The sequence below is a fragment of the Puntigrus tetrazona genome, chromosome 17 (genome assembly GCF_018831695.1).
Source record: "Puntigrus tetrazona isolate hp1 chromosome 17, ASM1883169v1, whole genome shotgun sequence".
Classification (NCBI taxonomy): Eukaryota; Metazoa; Chordata; class Actinopteri; order Cypriniformes; family Cyprinidae; genus Puntigrus; species Puntigrus tetrazona.
The window spans coordinates 17,513,246-17,529,541 of NC_056715.1; the positions used below are offsets into that span (position 1 = coordinate 17,513,246).

At 40.3% G+C, this 16,296-nt stretch overlaps 3 protein-coding genes across 3 annotated transcripts; 2 read left to right on the forward strand and 1 right to left on the reverse strand.

Annotated features, from left to right (window-relative positions):
* The first annotated feature begins 1,510 nt into the window (after nucleotides 1–1,510).
* olfm4.1 (olfactomedin 4, tandem duplicate 1) lies at nucleotides 1,511–4,373 on the forward strand. Its single transcript, XM_043262416.1, has 5 exons — nucleotides 1,511–1,644; nucleotides 2,235–2,387; nucleotides 2,473–2,685; nucleotides 3,230–3,377; nucleotides 3,456–4,373. Exons 1-5 carry the CDS (start codon nucleotides 1,594–1,596, stop codon nucleotides 4,262–4,264), a joined length of 1,374 nt encoding a protein of 457 aa, XP_043118351.1. The 5' UTR covers nucleotides 1,511–1,593; the 3' UTR covers nucleotides 4,265–4,373.
* Nucleotides 4,374–6,819: 2,446 nt separating this feature from the next.
* On the forward strand, nucleotides 6,820–9,510 carry olfm4.2 (olfactomedin 4, tandem duplicate 2). The gene is given in 6 exon segments (XM_043263744.1): nucleotides 6,820–6,851; nucleotides 6,853–6,955; nucleotides 7,056–7,223; nucleotides 7,752–7,964; nucleotides 8,038–8,182; nucleotides 8,621–9,510. Coding segments are annotated over 6 exon segments (1,467 nt in total). The 3' UTR covers nucleotides 9,427–9,510.
* Nucleotides 9,511–9,728: 218 nt separating this feature from the next.
* On the reverse strand, nucleotides 9,729–15,566 carry LOC122362317. Its single transcript, XM_043263743.1, has 12 exons — nucleotides 15,528–15,566; nucleotides 14,655–14,938; nucleotides 14,358–14,511; nucleotides 14,115–14,259; nucleotides 13,766–14,033; nucleotides 13,500–13,677; nucleotides 11,404–11,480; nucleotides 11,127–11,307; nucleotides 10,749–10,997; nucleotides 10,493–10,664; nucleotides 10,272–10,423; nucleotides 9,729–10,132 (listed from the first exon to the last, which is right to left on the reverse strand). Exons 2-12 carry the CDS (start codon nucleotides 14,928–14,930, stop codon nucleotides 9,894–9,896), a joined length of 2,091 nt encoding a protein of 696 aa, XP_043119678.1. The 5' UTR covers nucleotides 14,931–14,938; nucleotides 15,528–15,566; the 3' UTR covers nucleotides 9,729–9,893.
* Nucleotides 15,567–16,296: the final 730 nt, after the last annotated feature.

Sequence of the window (16,296 nt, forward strand, 5' to 3'; positions counted from 1 at the left end):
CTGCATTAATTTGTAGGTTCAGTGTGAACTTATAACGGCATATTAATGTATTTATAATTCCAATAAATTGCAGAAAAATGTGTGAATAGTTTTTATTTTACTTATTTTAAGCAGTTCACAGACAGCACTACTCTTAACCTTTTATAGATGTTGGTGTTGATAATATTAGTTAATTTTACTGCTGATTTTACTTTTTAATTTTTTAGGCCCCTCAGAAAGAAATCAGGATGGCCACTGACCCTCTTGGCCTCCATCAAATTTTCAATTCGATAATCTGGCCCTCAAATGAAACTAATTGAATAGCCCTGCAGTACATCATGATATACTTCGCTCTATCATGTAGTAGGACTACTGTACTGGACTGCTTTGCTTCTGTAGCGAATGTAGGGAAATATTTTTTGGTCTTTTATGGTGTTCCACAGGGTTCAATATTGGGTCGTCCAGTTTGATTGCTGAATGAGATAAAATACTGATTGGACATTAATCTTTTACAACTAAACAATGCTATTAGCCCATCAACTCTGACCTCTGACACTGTCCTGTGTTTTGATAAGCAGACTTTGTGAAAAGCAGTTTCTTTCAGTTAAGATCCTCTGCAAGACTCGTGATGATGCTTGCTAAGAAGAACTATTTCCCAGTAACCGCCATGTTGCCGCACCATACATGGGTACTAAGAAGTAATGTAAGCCAACAGGAGGGTGGAGGATGTTGTGATCAAAGCTGTGTTTTTGTTGAGCATCATTTCATAATAATTGACATGGAATGCTGACGTATTGGTCAAGTGACTGTAAGCTAGCAGTGCTACTTATCATTGAGGCTGATAGAAAATGCTGTAGATGAAGTCATGGTGGGTGAAGGTGTTTTTGTATGCATTTAGGCAAAAGGCTTACACTTACAACGCTGATAGTTCCTTGAACTATTTAAGACCCTACTCTGAAGAAGTTGCTCATTTTGTTCTTCCAAAAATTTCCTGGAACAAAAATCATTTCTAGTTCCTGCGGTGCGAACACACCTAAAAGTGGGTAGTTTCACTATTAGTTTGGGTTCTGTGAAATAGTTACGTTCTGAACGACCCTAATGTAACAGCGATTTTTTAATTATTATTTTGCTCTTTGTTTTTAAAACTTTGCATAGACTTGCACCTCCATGTATTTGTAAATCGTTCACCATGTACAGTGCTCAAATACTTTTTGAAGGCGTAATGCTACTTTTTGTGATGTACTTTTCATGCTTCCATTTTTTTTTTAATCACATGTCTAGTCCAGTTAATAGCCATAGTTAATTTTGTTAATAGTGTTTCTTTACATAATTCCTTTTTAGTGCCAGTTTATCTAAATTGCACCACATGACGTCCTGCTGTTGACATATTGTGTGTGAAAGTACACCTGTGTTGTCTCGGTTTAATCTGGCCACTGCCTTAAATCCACAAAATAAATGCATTTGTGGTGTTGTGTAAATGACATAAGCTAATAAACATCAGTTGATTTTCAGAGAATAATGCTGTGAAATGTCCAGATGCTGGTTATGTCGTAAGATATGATGTATTTAAAAGCCAGGGCACTCCTTCCCTGCAACACAACTAACTGATGCACAATGATCGGCACAATTCTTCTCCTCCTCTTCGGGTCCGCTGTTGTCGAGTCGGTGAGTACAGTAAAAATTCATTTCAACAAATAGCTATGCGGTTAAATTATCAGCAAGTATCAGGGAAAAGCTCTGTCCTACAGGATACATGAAGCTTATTTACAATATTGTCATTTGAATGGTTCACCTACATGAGAAAATCTGCTGGAAATTCTTCTAGTTTAGAAGAAAAAGAGAAATGTTTACTCATAGATTTTTAAGAGAGAGACAGTACAATCTGAAAGTCAATCAATGTCAGTGTAAATGTAGTTTTGGTGTTGATCCAAATTTTGTAGCTTTGTACTTTATACTTGATAATCTTTCTGGGGTGTCCAATCCTGCTTCTGGAAGGGTTTTGTGCCCTCCATAATTTAGTCACAGCCCAAACAATCACACATGATCCAGTTAATTGAGATCTTGAGGATCATTGGAAACTTCCAGTCAGGTGTGCTGGAGTTCAGTTCTACAGGACACTGACCACCCAGGAGCAGGATTGGAAACCCTGCATGATGCCAGCAACGGCGAGGTTATGTAATGCTTATTGGGTAAAAAATGTCTTCTAAACATGTAAACTGATGCAGAAAAGGATTTAATTCAGTTGTCTTCTGTAGGCACTGGGTCCCTGGGCTGAGGGCAGTGCCTCCGGTGGAGAATGCATGTGTGAGGCTTTCCTTCCTAACAGCACATTTCCGATCGGAGAGCTCATCTTGCTGGAGAGCACAGCAGTTGAGATCAACTACAAACTGGAGATGGAGATTAGCAAGGTTTGGCACAGCCTTTAGAATGATGAGACTTAGATGAAGTGAAATGCTTTAACAGTTGTTAACAGTTGTTCTTCTTCTTTTGCAGGTGGAGATTTATGAAGTTAAACTAGAAGTCTACATAGCAAAGATAATGAACCTAACAGTGCTGATCAAGCGAATGGAGGATGACCCAGACTCTTATAGTGAGCTACATATAGAGGAGGTGAAAATCAAGATCAAGCAGGTGGAGGCTCTAATTGTGGAGCTGCAGGCATCTATACAAACCACCACAACAGTGCTTCTATCCATACGTGAACAGGTAACATGTTCTGATCTAATCAGTATATCAATGTTCTGACCAATGAGGAAAAATATCTGATCAATATAGCACTTTTTTGCTACATTGGCTGGTCCAACAACTAACACCAGCAATAAACAAGCACTAAACTTGTGCTGGTCTAAACTATCTTTAACTCCACATTAAACACTTGCAAGTGTCTAGGCAAGGCTTGCTTCAGCAAACAATCAACATACTAGTTTCTGATTCTCACATGTTTGTTCAATGGGTAACACTGTTGCCTCACAACAACCTAGTCCAAAGCCTTTCACCTTTGTTAACCTTGCCCAGTCAGTTCCAAGCAACACCTTTATGGTTTATGTCACGTTTAGGCTTACATCCAGGGATAGATGCTTGTTTAGCTGACATATGTTGTTTACCGATAATTGCTGGAAAATGTTAGGGATGAGTTATGGTTAGGGTTAAGGTATAAGGTGTTTTCTTAGCCTTATTGGGTGCTCTGATTTTACCTGTTTTTTTAGTTTCAGATTAACATTTTGTCATTTGTAACTTTTGATAAAAACAGATCAGTGTTATGATCACCGTCCTGACTCGACTAGAGATCACCTATGATAAGAACCTGGTTCTCGTGACACGTCGAGAATATATCATTCTTCAGCAGAAACTAGAGGAGTGCGAGAGACGCCACAATGAAATCTTTAACCCTGACATTGGTAAGTCTTTCTCCATCAAGACACTCTGAAACTCTGCTTTCAGTCATCTATAATTAACTCAATTATATGTTTTACAAGGGATCTGCAATCATAGCGGAATAAGAAGATTCAGCAAACCCATTATCAGCCAGCTGAATGCAAATCTGAACGCAGGTTTCAAGTATGGAGGATGGGGCAAAGACTCAAATCCCCTGCCTGGTTCTGAAAACATGTTCTGGTACTCTGCTTCTAGTGACACTCTGGTCAACACAATCACACTGTACTCTGACTACTACAAACTGATCATGAGAGAGGGCTTCAAGACACATGAGCTTTATGTCAGATATAATTACGATTGGCAAGGCACAGGAAACAACTACATTGTGCGTGAAAACACTCTGTACTATCAGTTCAAGAGCCCTTTTGCGATGGCAAAGTTCAACATGACCAGTGTAAACGCTCAGTATAAAGAGATTCCCAGTGCCAGCACCCAGTTCTCATACCATTACTCTGCCAACCAGAACCTGGACTTTGCAGCTGATGAGTCCGGCCTGTGGGTGACTTACGCCACGCAGGAATCAAAGGGTAAACTGGTTTTAGGGAAAATCAATGAACAGTCATTTGAAGTAGAGGAGGTTTGGCAGACAAGTATTTTCAAGCCATCTGTAGGAAACACTTTCATGGTGTGTGGGGTTCTGTATGCCACAAGGTCTGTAGACAGTAAAACCGAGGAGGTCTTTTACACATTTGACACTCACACCGAACGGGAAAGCTATGTCAGTATTCCCTTTGAGAAGTTCCAGGAATCCTATGTTTACTTGGACTACAACCCCACCGATCAGAAACTCTACATGTTTAGCAATGGTTATTATGTCAACTATCATGTTTATTTCAACCATAAGAATTAGCAAGTGACCTGAGAATTTGTAATATTTGATGCAGCTGTCAAACACATAATAATAAATAATAATAAATGTTCTGTATTTCTTTTTGTGTAATAAAGTCTAATCAGCACTATGACTTTGGTATTTTTATTTTTTTGAAAGGTTTTGTTTTAACACTGGTTAGGACACGTTGTAAAATCACTTAAAATATGCAGATGCACATGTCCACATACAAACATATTCACACCGTCTTATAGAATAGACAACGACCCATGGGTAAAAATGAAAACCGATACACTATCATTACTTTAGTTGTACAGCATTGCTAAGGCGCTATCGGAAACAGGGATATATTACAGAAGAAAAAATTTACCACCCTTGCAAGCGAAACAAAAAAGAAGGCTGCCCTACAGGCAAGAAAGATGAAGAAAAGGGCAGGGGGAACAACTGATGCTCCATCGCTAACAATTTCAGAAACATGTTGGGTGTTATAATTTGATTATTGACACAAGCATCCCTAATTATTACAAGTAGCCTGCATCCCATGCAGGGATCAGTAAACCAGTAACCAGAAGTCCATGGTGAGGACCATGAAACAATCTAACAATTACATGGTGTAAGGAGAGACTGATAGGTGAGAGGATCCATTTTCAGGACTTATAAAGGGGGCAAGTCATAAGAATAAATCCAGGGCAAGCGTGGGTCCTCGATCGGCAAGCGTAATCCAAGGAACAAAAGATAATGCAGGAAAAAATGTTGTAAGGGTCCCTCCTTTTCCTGCAGAACGGAATCCAGAAGCCCTGGTCGAAGGTCAATACGTGTTTGGTCTTTTCTTTGCGTCTCGTTAAAAATCACTAATATTTATTAATCTTTTGTGTTTCCAATTATAGTACTGACCTTATACTTATCGTTCGTTAGGAGTCTGGTTCGCTTAGACACCTTGTTTGGCCAGAACAGACTCATGACACATCCGGGCTAGTCCAGGTCTTAGTCAGAGACTACCCCGTAGATCGCTTACCTTAATGCAGCCATCTCCTTGATAGACTCAAAAAGAGTAGACAAAGAGATCCCAAATTTAGTTGTAAAAACCTTTTGGTGTTTAGGTTCCTGTGCTCCATGGTCACACCTGGCTGGAACACGTTCAGAGACCCAAAAGAAGGGCACACCTCCTTCTCAACAGAACACAGTTCTACCAAGTTCTTAATCTTTTCCATAATATAAGTGATTACTGTGAAATTGAGACCAATTTACCAATCACACTGAGACCTTTCAAATGAGACCAATAGGTTTATAAGACACATGACATATAATGCCTTATTCCTAATGGACTTTAAACTGTCTTTTGGGCAGAAGGAGGGGAAGCAGGAAGAGCAGAGGTGAGTAGGGTGTCATAAAAGCAACAGGGAGGGGGTGTGTTGTTTACTCTCTTTTTGAAGTCCTTTTGTTCCTTTGAATATCCCTTCTCAGATTAGTCTTATTGCATTTACAGGTTTTGATTCACCTCCTTACAATGCCATAATCCAAAAAGGAGCAAAACAATATTCGAAGGGCAAGGCAAAGGGGCAAATCCCAGGTACACAGGCTGAGTCAGAACATGGGAGACTAAAACACAGGGAAAAAATGAGAATTAAAGTCCAACAGTAGTGTAGTGCAAGATTCCATGCGGTGAGTGGTCGAGAGTTCAGAGATAGCCTCCTTGGTTCGTTCGGGCCTGAATGGGCTAGGTCAGGAAAACACAAGAGTTCATAAGCGGCCCCTGTAGCCATGTCAGTACAGGATGTGGGATTAAAAAAAGGGCCTCCACAGCTGTGACAGGGCAAGACGAGAACTAAGGGACAGTTTCCATAGCAGTAACAGGGCAAGACAAGGATTCAAAGATGGCCTCCATAGCCGTAATAGGGCAGGATGAGACCTCTGGAGAAACTGCAGTGGGCACTATCGCTTTGGGGAAAACAGCAGTTTGGGCCACTATGCTAGAAGATTCCCCGGCATCAACCACCAGCCTGGGAGACGTATTTGTGGCCGCTGCCATTTCAGACAGCTTTGTGGGGGTGTAAATAGCCCAAATGCAACACAAAGCGACCCCGTCATGGGAAGTACTTGGCACAGTGGAATCGATTCAGAAACAGAGGGACTTGAGGCTGGTTTAGAAATGCCAAACTACAATGATACTCGCAGAAGAAAGGTCCTACAACAGAACACAGATGGCAGCAAACGTGTGAAAGTTTCAACACACACCTCAGTACAGGAGCACTAAGTCAAATTTTCCAAATTGTGTGCGTGGCATGCTACATGAAACTCCCTAGAGAGCAATGCGTCATGTTTTGAAGGACAGAGGAATACATGGACACACAATAGAGGTGTAGAACACACCATCAGCTCCGTCTTTCTGATGTTTACTGCACGCAATAACTTCTCCAGGTTAAGCAATCAATATTTCCTCTCAGGAAGATTATGTATTTGCGTGTGTTATAATGATCCTCAAATAACATATCTCAACTGTGTGCACATGTCCTCATAAACTACATCCTTGTTCACCGTTGCGTGGATATCCATCGCAATTTGCATGAGAATAAGACATGTGCTGTAGATTAGTTCTGATAACATGCTGTATATAAAGCCAAAGCTGAGCTCATTATGGACATTGGAAAAGACAGATGCATGATGGATCTGCTGCTCATCCTCCTGCTCGTGGCTCCTGCACACTCCTGGCTGGTAAGAGATCTCAGTTTTGATTCATTGCTGAACAGTTTAAACATATCTTAATGTAAAGAAGAACAATGCTACAATGCCCCTTTCTTCTTCTGGTGTCCAGTCGCTAGAGGACTGGGGCTCTGGCAGTGTTGAAGGCTCCGTCGGGGATTTCGGACAGTGTGTTTGTCATGTGTTCCTGCCTGACACTTCATTCCCAGCAGACCGTGTGGAGCAGATGCAGACCACCTCAAATCAACTGTCTATAGAAGTCAAGCTCCAGATCAACAAGGTGCGACATGTTTGTATTGTCCAGATTAGTATTAGGAGCTCAGACTGTTGCCTCACAGCATGAAGGTTTTTGGATCCCAGAGTCTTTCTAGTGTGGCGTTTGCATGTTCTGTGTGGGTATATTATGAGTGTTTGACTTCCCCCAAAATCCAAAGACAAGCAAAGTATATGATCTGGAGACCATAAAAGTGACTGTCTTTTTCATATTATTTACAGTACAAAACATGTTCATCTTTGACCCTGTTTAGTGCTGTTGATGGATTTTGAGAGCAACACACATTCTGTCCACGATCATCTGTGTGATTTGAGGACTTCTACCAAATGGCAACCTTTGGCATCAATAACTAAAGATCATGAACTTTTTCTTGATGTTAGAAGTCAATTAAATGTGTGCATTTTGCCACTGCAATATGTGATTACACGGTCGCATTTATTAATCGGATGTATTATTTTTTGCCTGAGCTATATCTGGAACATGACCCACCAGCCCAGAAGCACTGGTCTAATCATTTCTATTTCACATGCTCAGATCAGCAGTCTGAAGGTTCAGCTGGAGGTTCTTCTCGGCAGTCTCTTCAACCTGACAGCCCGTGTGGAGAGTCTGGAGAGCGGACCGGACAAGTACATCAAACTGGAGTTTGAGCTCCTCCGCATTGAGCTCAGAGAGTTTGAGGCTCTGGTCACACAGCTGAAAGCATCTCTAAACTCCTCTTCACCGGCCTTCGAGAGTCTCTACATAGAGGTGAAGCTTCCTGCGTTTACGCTAAACGTGCCATTATAGTATTGGCATGGGTCTAATTTGTTTTCTCTGTAAGATTCGCAATATGAGTTTAATTGTTGACCAACTGGAGAGCTACGACCGGAGCAACTTAGAAGTGATTCGCATCGAGTTTGCCAAACTTCAGCGGAAACTAGAGAAATGTCAGGATGATAAGGATGACTTCTCTAATGCAGAAATAGGTAGGCTAACAAACATTTTCTGTGAACGTTACGACAAAAGGGTAACTAACAAAACCCAAACCTTCAAAGGTCTGCCACGATACTGTACAATATATTATAATATAATATACAGTCTGGCCAAAAACATAAAAGGTCGCCATGTGGATTTAAATAAGCTGTAAGATTTTAAGATTGAATCATTATTGCAGTGATTATTTGGCAGCAATCGTTTCCAGCGAAGCTGGAAGACATATGTTTATAGAATGACAATACCAAGACTTTTTAAAAACAACATTCTATCGGTTTTCTTTTTGTTATATAATTTAAAAACTCTTGCTACACGCAATGTAAATGTAAATAATATTACAATATACAAAATGTATAATATTACATTAATAACACTTCATTAGGTATAACATTTTGAAAACTACATTTTTTGCTTTCCTTGATTTCTCCTAGGGTCCTGCAAGCATGGAGGTATTCTCAGAATCGGGAAGCCTGTTGTCAGCCAGCTGAATGCAAATCTGAACGCAGGTTTCAAGTATGGAGGATGGGGCAGAGACTCAAATCCCCTGCCTGGTTCTGAAAACATGTTCTGGTACTCTGCTTCTAGTGACACTCTGGTCAACACAATCACACTGTACTCTGACTACTACAAACTGATCATGAGAGAGGGCTTCAAGACACATGAGCTTTATGTCAGATATAATTACGATTGGCAAGGCACAGGAAACAACTACATTGTGCGTGAAAACACTCTGTACTATCAGTTCAAGAGCCCTTTTGCGATGGCAAAGTTCAACATGACCAGTGTAAACGCTCAGTATAAAGAGATTCCCAGTGCCAGCACCCAGTTCTCATACCATTACTCTGCCAACCAGAACCTGGACTTTGCAGCTGATGAGTCCGGCCTGTGGGTGACTTACGCCACGCAGGAATCGAAGGGTAAACTGATTGTAGGGAAGATCAATGAACAGTCATTTGAATTAGAGCAGGTTTGGCAGACCAGCATATACAAGCAGTCTGTCACAAACGCGTTCATGATCTGTGGCGTCCTGTACGCGACCAGGTCAGTAGATACTCAAACAGAGGAGATCTTTTACGCCTATGACACCAATAAAAATGAGGAAAGCCACCTTAGCGTTGTCTTTGAGAAGTTCCAGGACTTTTATGTGTACCTGGACTACAATCCCACTGATCAGAGACTTTACATGTTTAACAACGGTTACTATGTGTATTACAATGTGAAGTTCAAGGTTGCTTAGATGTACTTCTGCTTTAAAGATGACTTGAGAATGTAAACCATTTATGTGGAAATGCAAATATTGCAATAAAATTATATGCAAGCATGTTTTTGTGAAAATATATAATACATTCAGTCTGATACATAAAATATGTTACTCAGCATTAAACTATATATATATATATATAAAAACAATGTATATGTATGTGTACATGTATAGATACATACATACATACACACTTTTGAAAAACTGATTTGTCAGAGGTTGTGAAGGGAATAAACCAGGTTTCAGGTCCTCTACAATGCATGACACATCACCCAGGCTGCATTTACTCCAAAATATTTATTTGTTGTAAAATATTAAAAAGGTGTATATGTACACATTCTCAAGGGACATAAAAAATATTGGTGTTAAGGTCTATCTTTAAGGACAGGACCAATATCTCACCCATCCAAGCTTTGTAAGCTGGGGCTATTTAGGACAGAACATCAGAGTTGTTTTCCCTGTCCTTTGGATTCGGAAGGAGCTCCCGGATGCACAGTTTGTAGGCTCTCGCCCGGCTCTTGACTGAAGCGTGAGATGTGGCAGCCAACAACTTCCTCCTTTATAAGTCTGTCATACTGAGACAGGGTCGTAGGAATGGGGATTTGTTTTAGCTCCTCTATAAATGGTGCAGGGTCTTCAAACACGTCTTCAAAGACCAGCTTCATCAAGTCAGCTACATAGTCTGTAAATATAGGGTACAAAAGGAAATTTCATTATGCCCCGTTTATCGACAACCAGCGTCTTAGTAACATATCACATGCATCACTATGAGTGAAGTACATTTGTAAGTGAATATGAAAATAAAACATTTTATTACATACCATATGAAGGGGCTGTTTTAAGTGGCTTTGCAGTGCATGCACCCTTCTTTGGCTTTGGAAAAACAACTTTGTGCATAGGTTGTGCTGAAGTAGTAGCCGTTGCCGGCACACAGTCTCCATTTTCATTGTAGTGCATTGCTCCAAGGTACAACCTAAAGTACAATATAAGTTAAAACATTGCACACTTCCAGTAAATCTTGCATATACAAATAAAATAATACCTGCACAACATTTCAATGAAAGGAAAAATGGCACTCTTGGGGGCAAAACGCAGGATGACATTATGAAAGGCCTCTAGAGGAGAAGTCTGGTAATGGTGACTGAGCTTTTCCACATCCTTTAGGACTCGCTTATTGTTCAGGATCTTTTCCACTTTGTGAAGAGGCGCTGACCCTTGAATGACAAAAAGAAACATTGAAATTATTAGTAGTAAGCTTTGTCACATTATAAAATAAAATCAAAACATCTTATGCACACCTGGTTGGAACCATCTTTTGGGATCTCTGGACACTTGGTCTGGATGTGCACACTTCGGGAATTCTGGGTTCTTGTGGATGTGTATATTTTGGATGTGGTTGAGCAGGGAAGTCCATTTGGCCACCTTCTCAGGACCAGAAGTAGACGACGTAGCACACCAGTAAACATGATTCTTGATGCTGCGCAGCCACTTCTTCAATATTTCAAACCCCTTTTTTTGTGAAAGTTTGTCCAGCTTTTTAAACAAACCTGAATAAACGTATTGATGTGCTGCATGAGTATTACATACATTAACTTCACAAACCAGTCATGACCAACAAAAAACGCACAAAGGTTGTCATTACACAGCACTGTATGTCACAAAAACTCAATAGTGACCTTTTTCGAAGCGGCACACATCGTAGAACTGCGCGACGTTGCGCTCTCCAAGAAACTTCTGGATCTGCAGACGACGATCCGTCACGACGTACTCCACCGGCAAACCGTTAGCCTCCAGATGATCCAGACAGCGCCTCAAGCCCTCCTTCTCCATGTGGTAGCCACCGCCCACCTCGTTGCTCTGGGTATAAATGAAATTAAAAAGACGTACAATTAAATACTCCACAATTAAACAATATAACACATTTAGTGTTAAAATAATGTGAAGTAAGTTTACCTGAATAAGCTGCATGTCAAGAACAGTGTTGCTGTCCAGGTGAATCAAGGTGTAGCTGCCATATTTTCCAGAGTGTCCTAACAAAAATACATAAAATTAATAAATTACACACATATGTATATACGCACACACACACACACACACACACAAATACACATACATGCATATATATGCTGTCAAGTTAACCATATTGATGCTTTGTTTCAAATCAAAGTGCTCAAAACCGTCGACTTCAAAGGGCCCTTCAGAATGAAGGATTTCACAGATTCTTTGCATGAAGAAATGTTTTTTGCATTCCACTTGTCTTCGGCAGCTTCTCGTGCGTAACGTGGTGTAGTCATGAGGTGCTAGTTTAACCAAAAAGTTTAATCTCCAGACATGGCCTTATTTAGGGATCTGTGACTTTGTACACACAGACATCTGACTGCTGAATAGGGGTTGTGTTTTTCAGTAATAGTGTGCACCCTACTTTTGTAACAAAATGTGTATTCATTCTTTATTCAGGTTTTTTAAGATATCTAATACTTTGATACTTAATTTCTATGGTCTAAATATTTGTAAGAATTAAATGTTTGTTGTCAGTTGAAAGTGTCTAGACCTTCTTGCATTATTATGCTGTTATATTATGATTATACATGCAGTGGCATAAAATGGTCTTAAAATGACAATACTACGACTTATTGAAATTATAAACGGGGCAATATATCACACAACAAAAAGTTGTCATCGTGACAGGCCTACACTGGATGATGAAGCAGAAGAGCACCTCAAGAAACGGTTTGGACCTCTATAAACGTCCAAAGCTCTCACTCCGGAGGGTCAACCCTTTGAACAGTGCATCGTTTTAATAACTGTGGTTAATTATTCTAGTCACTGGGATTACAGATCTGTAGGTTTCACCACTCAGAAAGGTTTACGCTGCCATATCAGGAGTTCAGGGCTCGTCCATTAAGTGCTGTCCTCCGCTGTGCTCCGCTGTGTTGGGCCCCGAGAGCGCACGGGTCTCTACTCAATAGGCGCCTGTTATAATGTCACAATCGAGGCCATTCACTTCCAAAGTAGGAAAAAAAAAATACTATGGAAGTCAATGGCGCCCCAAAACACCCTGCTTATAAACTTTCTTCAAAATATCTTCCTTTGTGTTCAGCAGAACAAAGACATTCATACAGGTTTGATACTATAATGTATAAAAAAAAAAAAGTTGAGCCAATTTGAACTTTTAAGGCAATCAGCTTCAGCAGACTTTTGAGTTTTCTCAACTTATGTTTGTATGAGTTTTTGTTGTTTTTTACTGTGTACTTGAAGAATATCTTACAGAATTACCATTTCACACCAATTAAAATCTTTTTTTGATAACAACATGCTAATGTGCCAAAAGGATCTCTTGGGGAAAGTAACACTTTTTGGTAAATAATGCGTGATGCTTAGGGCTGGGATGATACATTGATGCACTGCAAATCAAGAAACAATTCAGCATTGTTTTTGAAATGCTCCTGAATGCATCGCGATTCCTCTGGAATCGATATTGAGCTCCGTTTTGAGCATCAGATGGCACTGCATGCTTTAGAAACAGCCGTACTCTGCTTGTTTCCAAGTCTTTACACACACTTGAACCTAAAATAATCATTCATAAAATTAGCAAAGGTTTAAGCAAATTGCAAGGGTGTTCACAAGTGGGCTGTGTTTACATTCATCTTGCATCATAAAAGCATTCTGAGCTGAGGTGAAACTACATGACTTCTATTACTGTTCAGTGGTTTGATGCAACCTGTGTTGTTAAAAACGCTATATAAATAAAAATGATTGATTGATTGATTGATTACTATTCTTCTTTACTCAAGTAATCCAAATGCCTGTCCTTTACATATCTAGTACAATAAATAAAAAGACCTTATGTATGATGGTTAAAGGTGAGTAAAGGATGATTTTTTGATGTTATTTGTACTTATTTTTAATTTTGGGTTAACTATCCTTTAACACTAAAAGTTAATAGACAAGTAGGTGCCAATTAATGAGAGTTAGTTGACATGTAGTTAACGTGTAGTTACAGAGTTATTTACAGCTAGTAAAATGTCTGAAGTGGACCACAAACTCACCCTGTTTATCAGCCCTCATATATCCAGCAACTGCAGCCTTTCCTCCTCCTCGCAGCTTCCTGAAAAGACTTTTCTGATCCAAGTTCCACTTGTGTATCACAGCAGGCTCTAGGTAGTTCCTAGCATGCCTCTTAAATGCATCGTAGCGGATGATGTGGAGCTGCATGGCCTTGCAAATCTAACAAAGTTACGAAGTGCATTAAAAACCACAGAACAGCGACTGACGCAGAGATGCGATCGTGAGGGTGGTATGATCTTAAAAGCACCTTTTCGAATTGAAAGAAGGACGCACCGCAGAAGTACGTAGCCGCAGACACCAGCAGGTTTCCAACGGGAGTACTTCCGACGACCGGCTGGCTCTCCCACTCTCGGTGATAGCTGCACCCCGGACAGTGCTGCGTGAACGACACGTAGCTGCCCATTCGTCGGCATCGAACGGCACACTTGGTTTTGCAAAGAGGACACGTTTCAAAAAGCTCTCGGAGGCAGCTTTCGAAAACAATGTATTTGGACACGCTGTACGTGGTCCGCTCCCTAAAACAGGACAGAACAAATAACTGTACTCCTTCAGGGCACGTTAACACTGAACGAACTTTAAAGAGGACTGAAAGCTACCGTAATCGGGACTCGTCCGTCACAGCGCATTTGTCCGGGCTGTGCTCCGATTCATGCGGCTCGGTTGAGCTTTGAGAAACATCTCTGTGTCGCTCCTCTTCGTCCAACTCAAGACGGGGCCTTTTGTGTGGCGTGAATAAAGGGGCTTTGACGGGAGTTGAACACAACGGCGCTCAGGGGAAACATTCAAGTTTCCAGTAACAAAAAAAACTGCACTTATAATTAAACGCGCGTGTGAGATACCTTTTGTCCAGGCGTTGGTTTCCTGCAGCGCATCCAAAGACACTTGTGTGCCCACAGATCGCGTCTTCGGAGGCAGAGCTTTCATACACTCAGCGCTATGACTTCGGGAGGAAGTGGATAACTGCTCTAAACCGAGGACCTGCTGCGAGGTGCTCTACAAGACACACCCAAAAGACATTCATTGTGCATGTAACCGACGAACGGCGTGACATACAGCCTGCACAGCCACAAAACAGAGAGAGGACCCGATTTTTTGCTTTTGAACAGCCAGTTCTTTAAATACGAAAGCATACTTACAGGCTTTGACCCCGCGGCGCCTGACTGTCCCTGTATCGTTGGAATCGCCCCGCTTTTGAGCAAAAGCCTTTGCGTGCAGCCGGCCTTGTACTCCCCCAGGTTCAGGAAACTATCCTCCACGAAGTGCGCAGCACAAACTCGAATGTTGGTGTTGTACTCATCAGGAACAGCGTTGTAAATAAAACTCAGCCACAGATTCCTCCTTTTGTCCTCTTTTGGGAGACCAAACAGAGTGCTTTTTCTTTCGCATCGAAACACACAGCGTCTCCACGACATGGCGGTGGCTGCAACAGCAATAGACATGTGTGCACATACACTTATATATATATACATACATACATACATACACGTGATGTAACCTTACGTAAGATCTTCCCACACAGTGACGTAGATATGTGTTAGGCAGGATGAGTTGACTTTTAACTTTTCTAAAGAAAATGTAACTTGCTTGTAACACTGAAATAAAAAAATAATTGCATCGTATGACCCTTTAAACATTAAGAGTGCCCTAGTATTACAAATATGTTCATACGTATGTATGGATTTAAAATATAGGCTCAACATTTATCATCTGCTTTTAACCTTGCAAACAAACTATAACGAAGTTCCCCTGCCAAACAAAAGAAACGCATTATCAGTTCGCTGTAATCCTCCTCACAGAGTTATTAGAGATCATCTCTTCACGAACACAGAACACGGTCCTCAGCTCTTAACGCGTCTCGTTATTTAAACGAACAAACGCGCTGCGCTACACGACAACGACTCGGAGACGACCCCGTGAACTGCTGCATACACTTTCGGTGTGTGTGTGTGTGTGTGTGAGAAGTGTGTGTTATAGATGTGTGAAGATGTCAAACGCCGTGAACTGCTCACCTCTCCTCAGAAGACTCGGGCACGCGCTCTCTGGCGCTGACGTCATCAAAAGGCGCAGGATTTTTATAAAACAAGTTTAACGCGTCGATTTTTTTTTTTATCACGAATCGGCACGAAAAAGATAATAATTACCTTTGTGATATGCTTAGATACAGAATGTTCTTTTCTTACAGTGATTTCATGTGTTTGCTATATGTTTTTCTATACCAAAAATGAAATTCAGATAAGATTATTTATTATATAAGCACGGCTCTTACCTTATAAATATTGCGGCCCCAACAAAGTTAAAGAACTACATTTAAAACATGTATATAATGTATGCCCTACGAACTGAGATTACATCAAAATGTGTTAATGCTCACTTTTAATTGTAATTTCTGTACTGACTCAATCATAAATGTTTTCTGTTACTTTTCCGACATAGGACATATATAACAAATGTATTTATTTAATCAGCAAAATATTATTTTCACAAATGTATGTTTTCTTCAAAATTAACAAACTTTCGTTTCATGAAATAATTGCGACAATTAAAAACATTAACAACAAAAAAGTGGCAATTTTGTGAAAGTGTATAATGATCTATTGAGTCTGCACCTTTTGTGTGTGTTTATATATATATATATATATATATATATATATATATATATATATATATATATATATATATATATATATATATATATATATATAATCCATCGCACTGATTGCGCACAGCTGTAATCGTTCCCGAAAGTAATCACTGTATTTAATAGCTGAATATTGTACA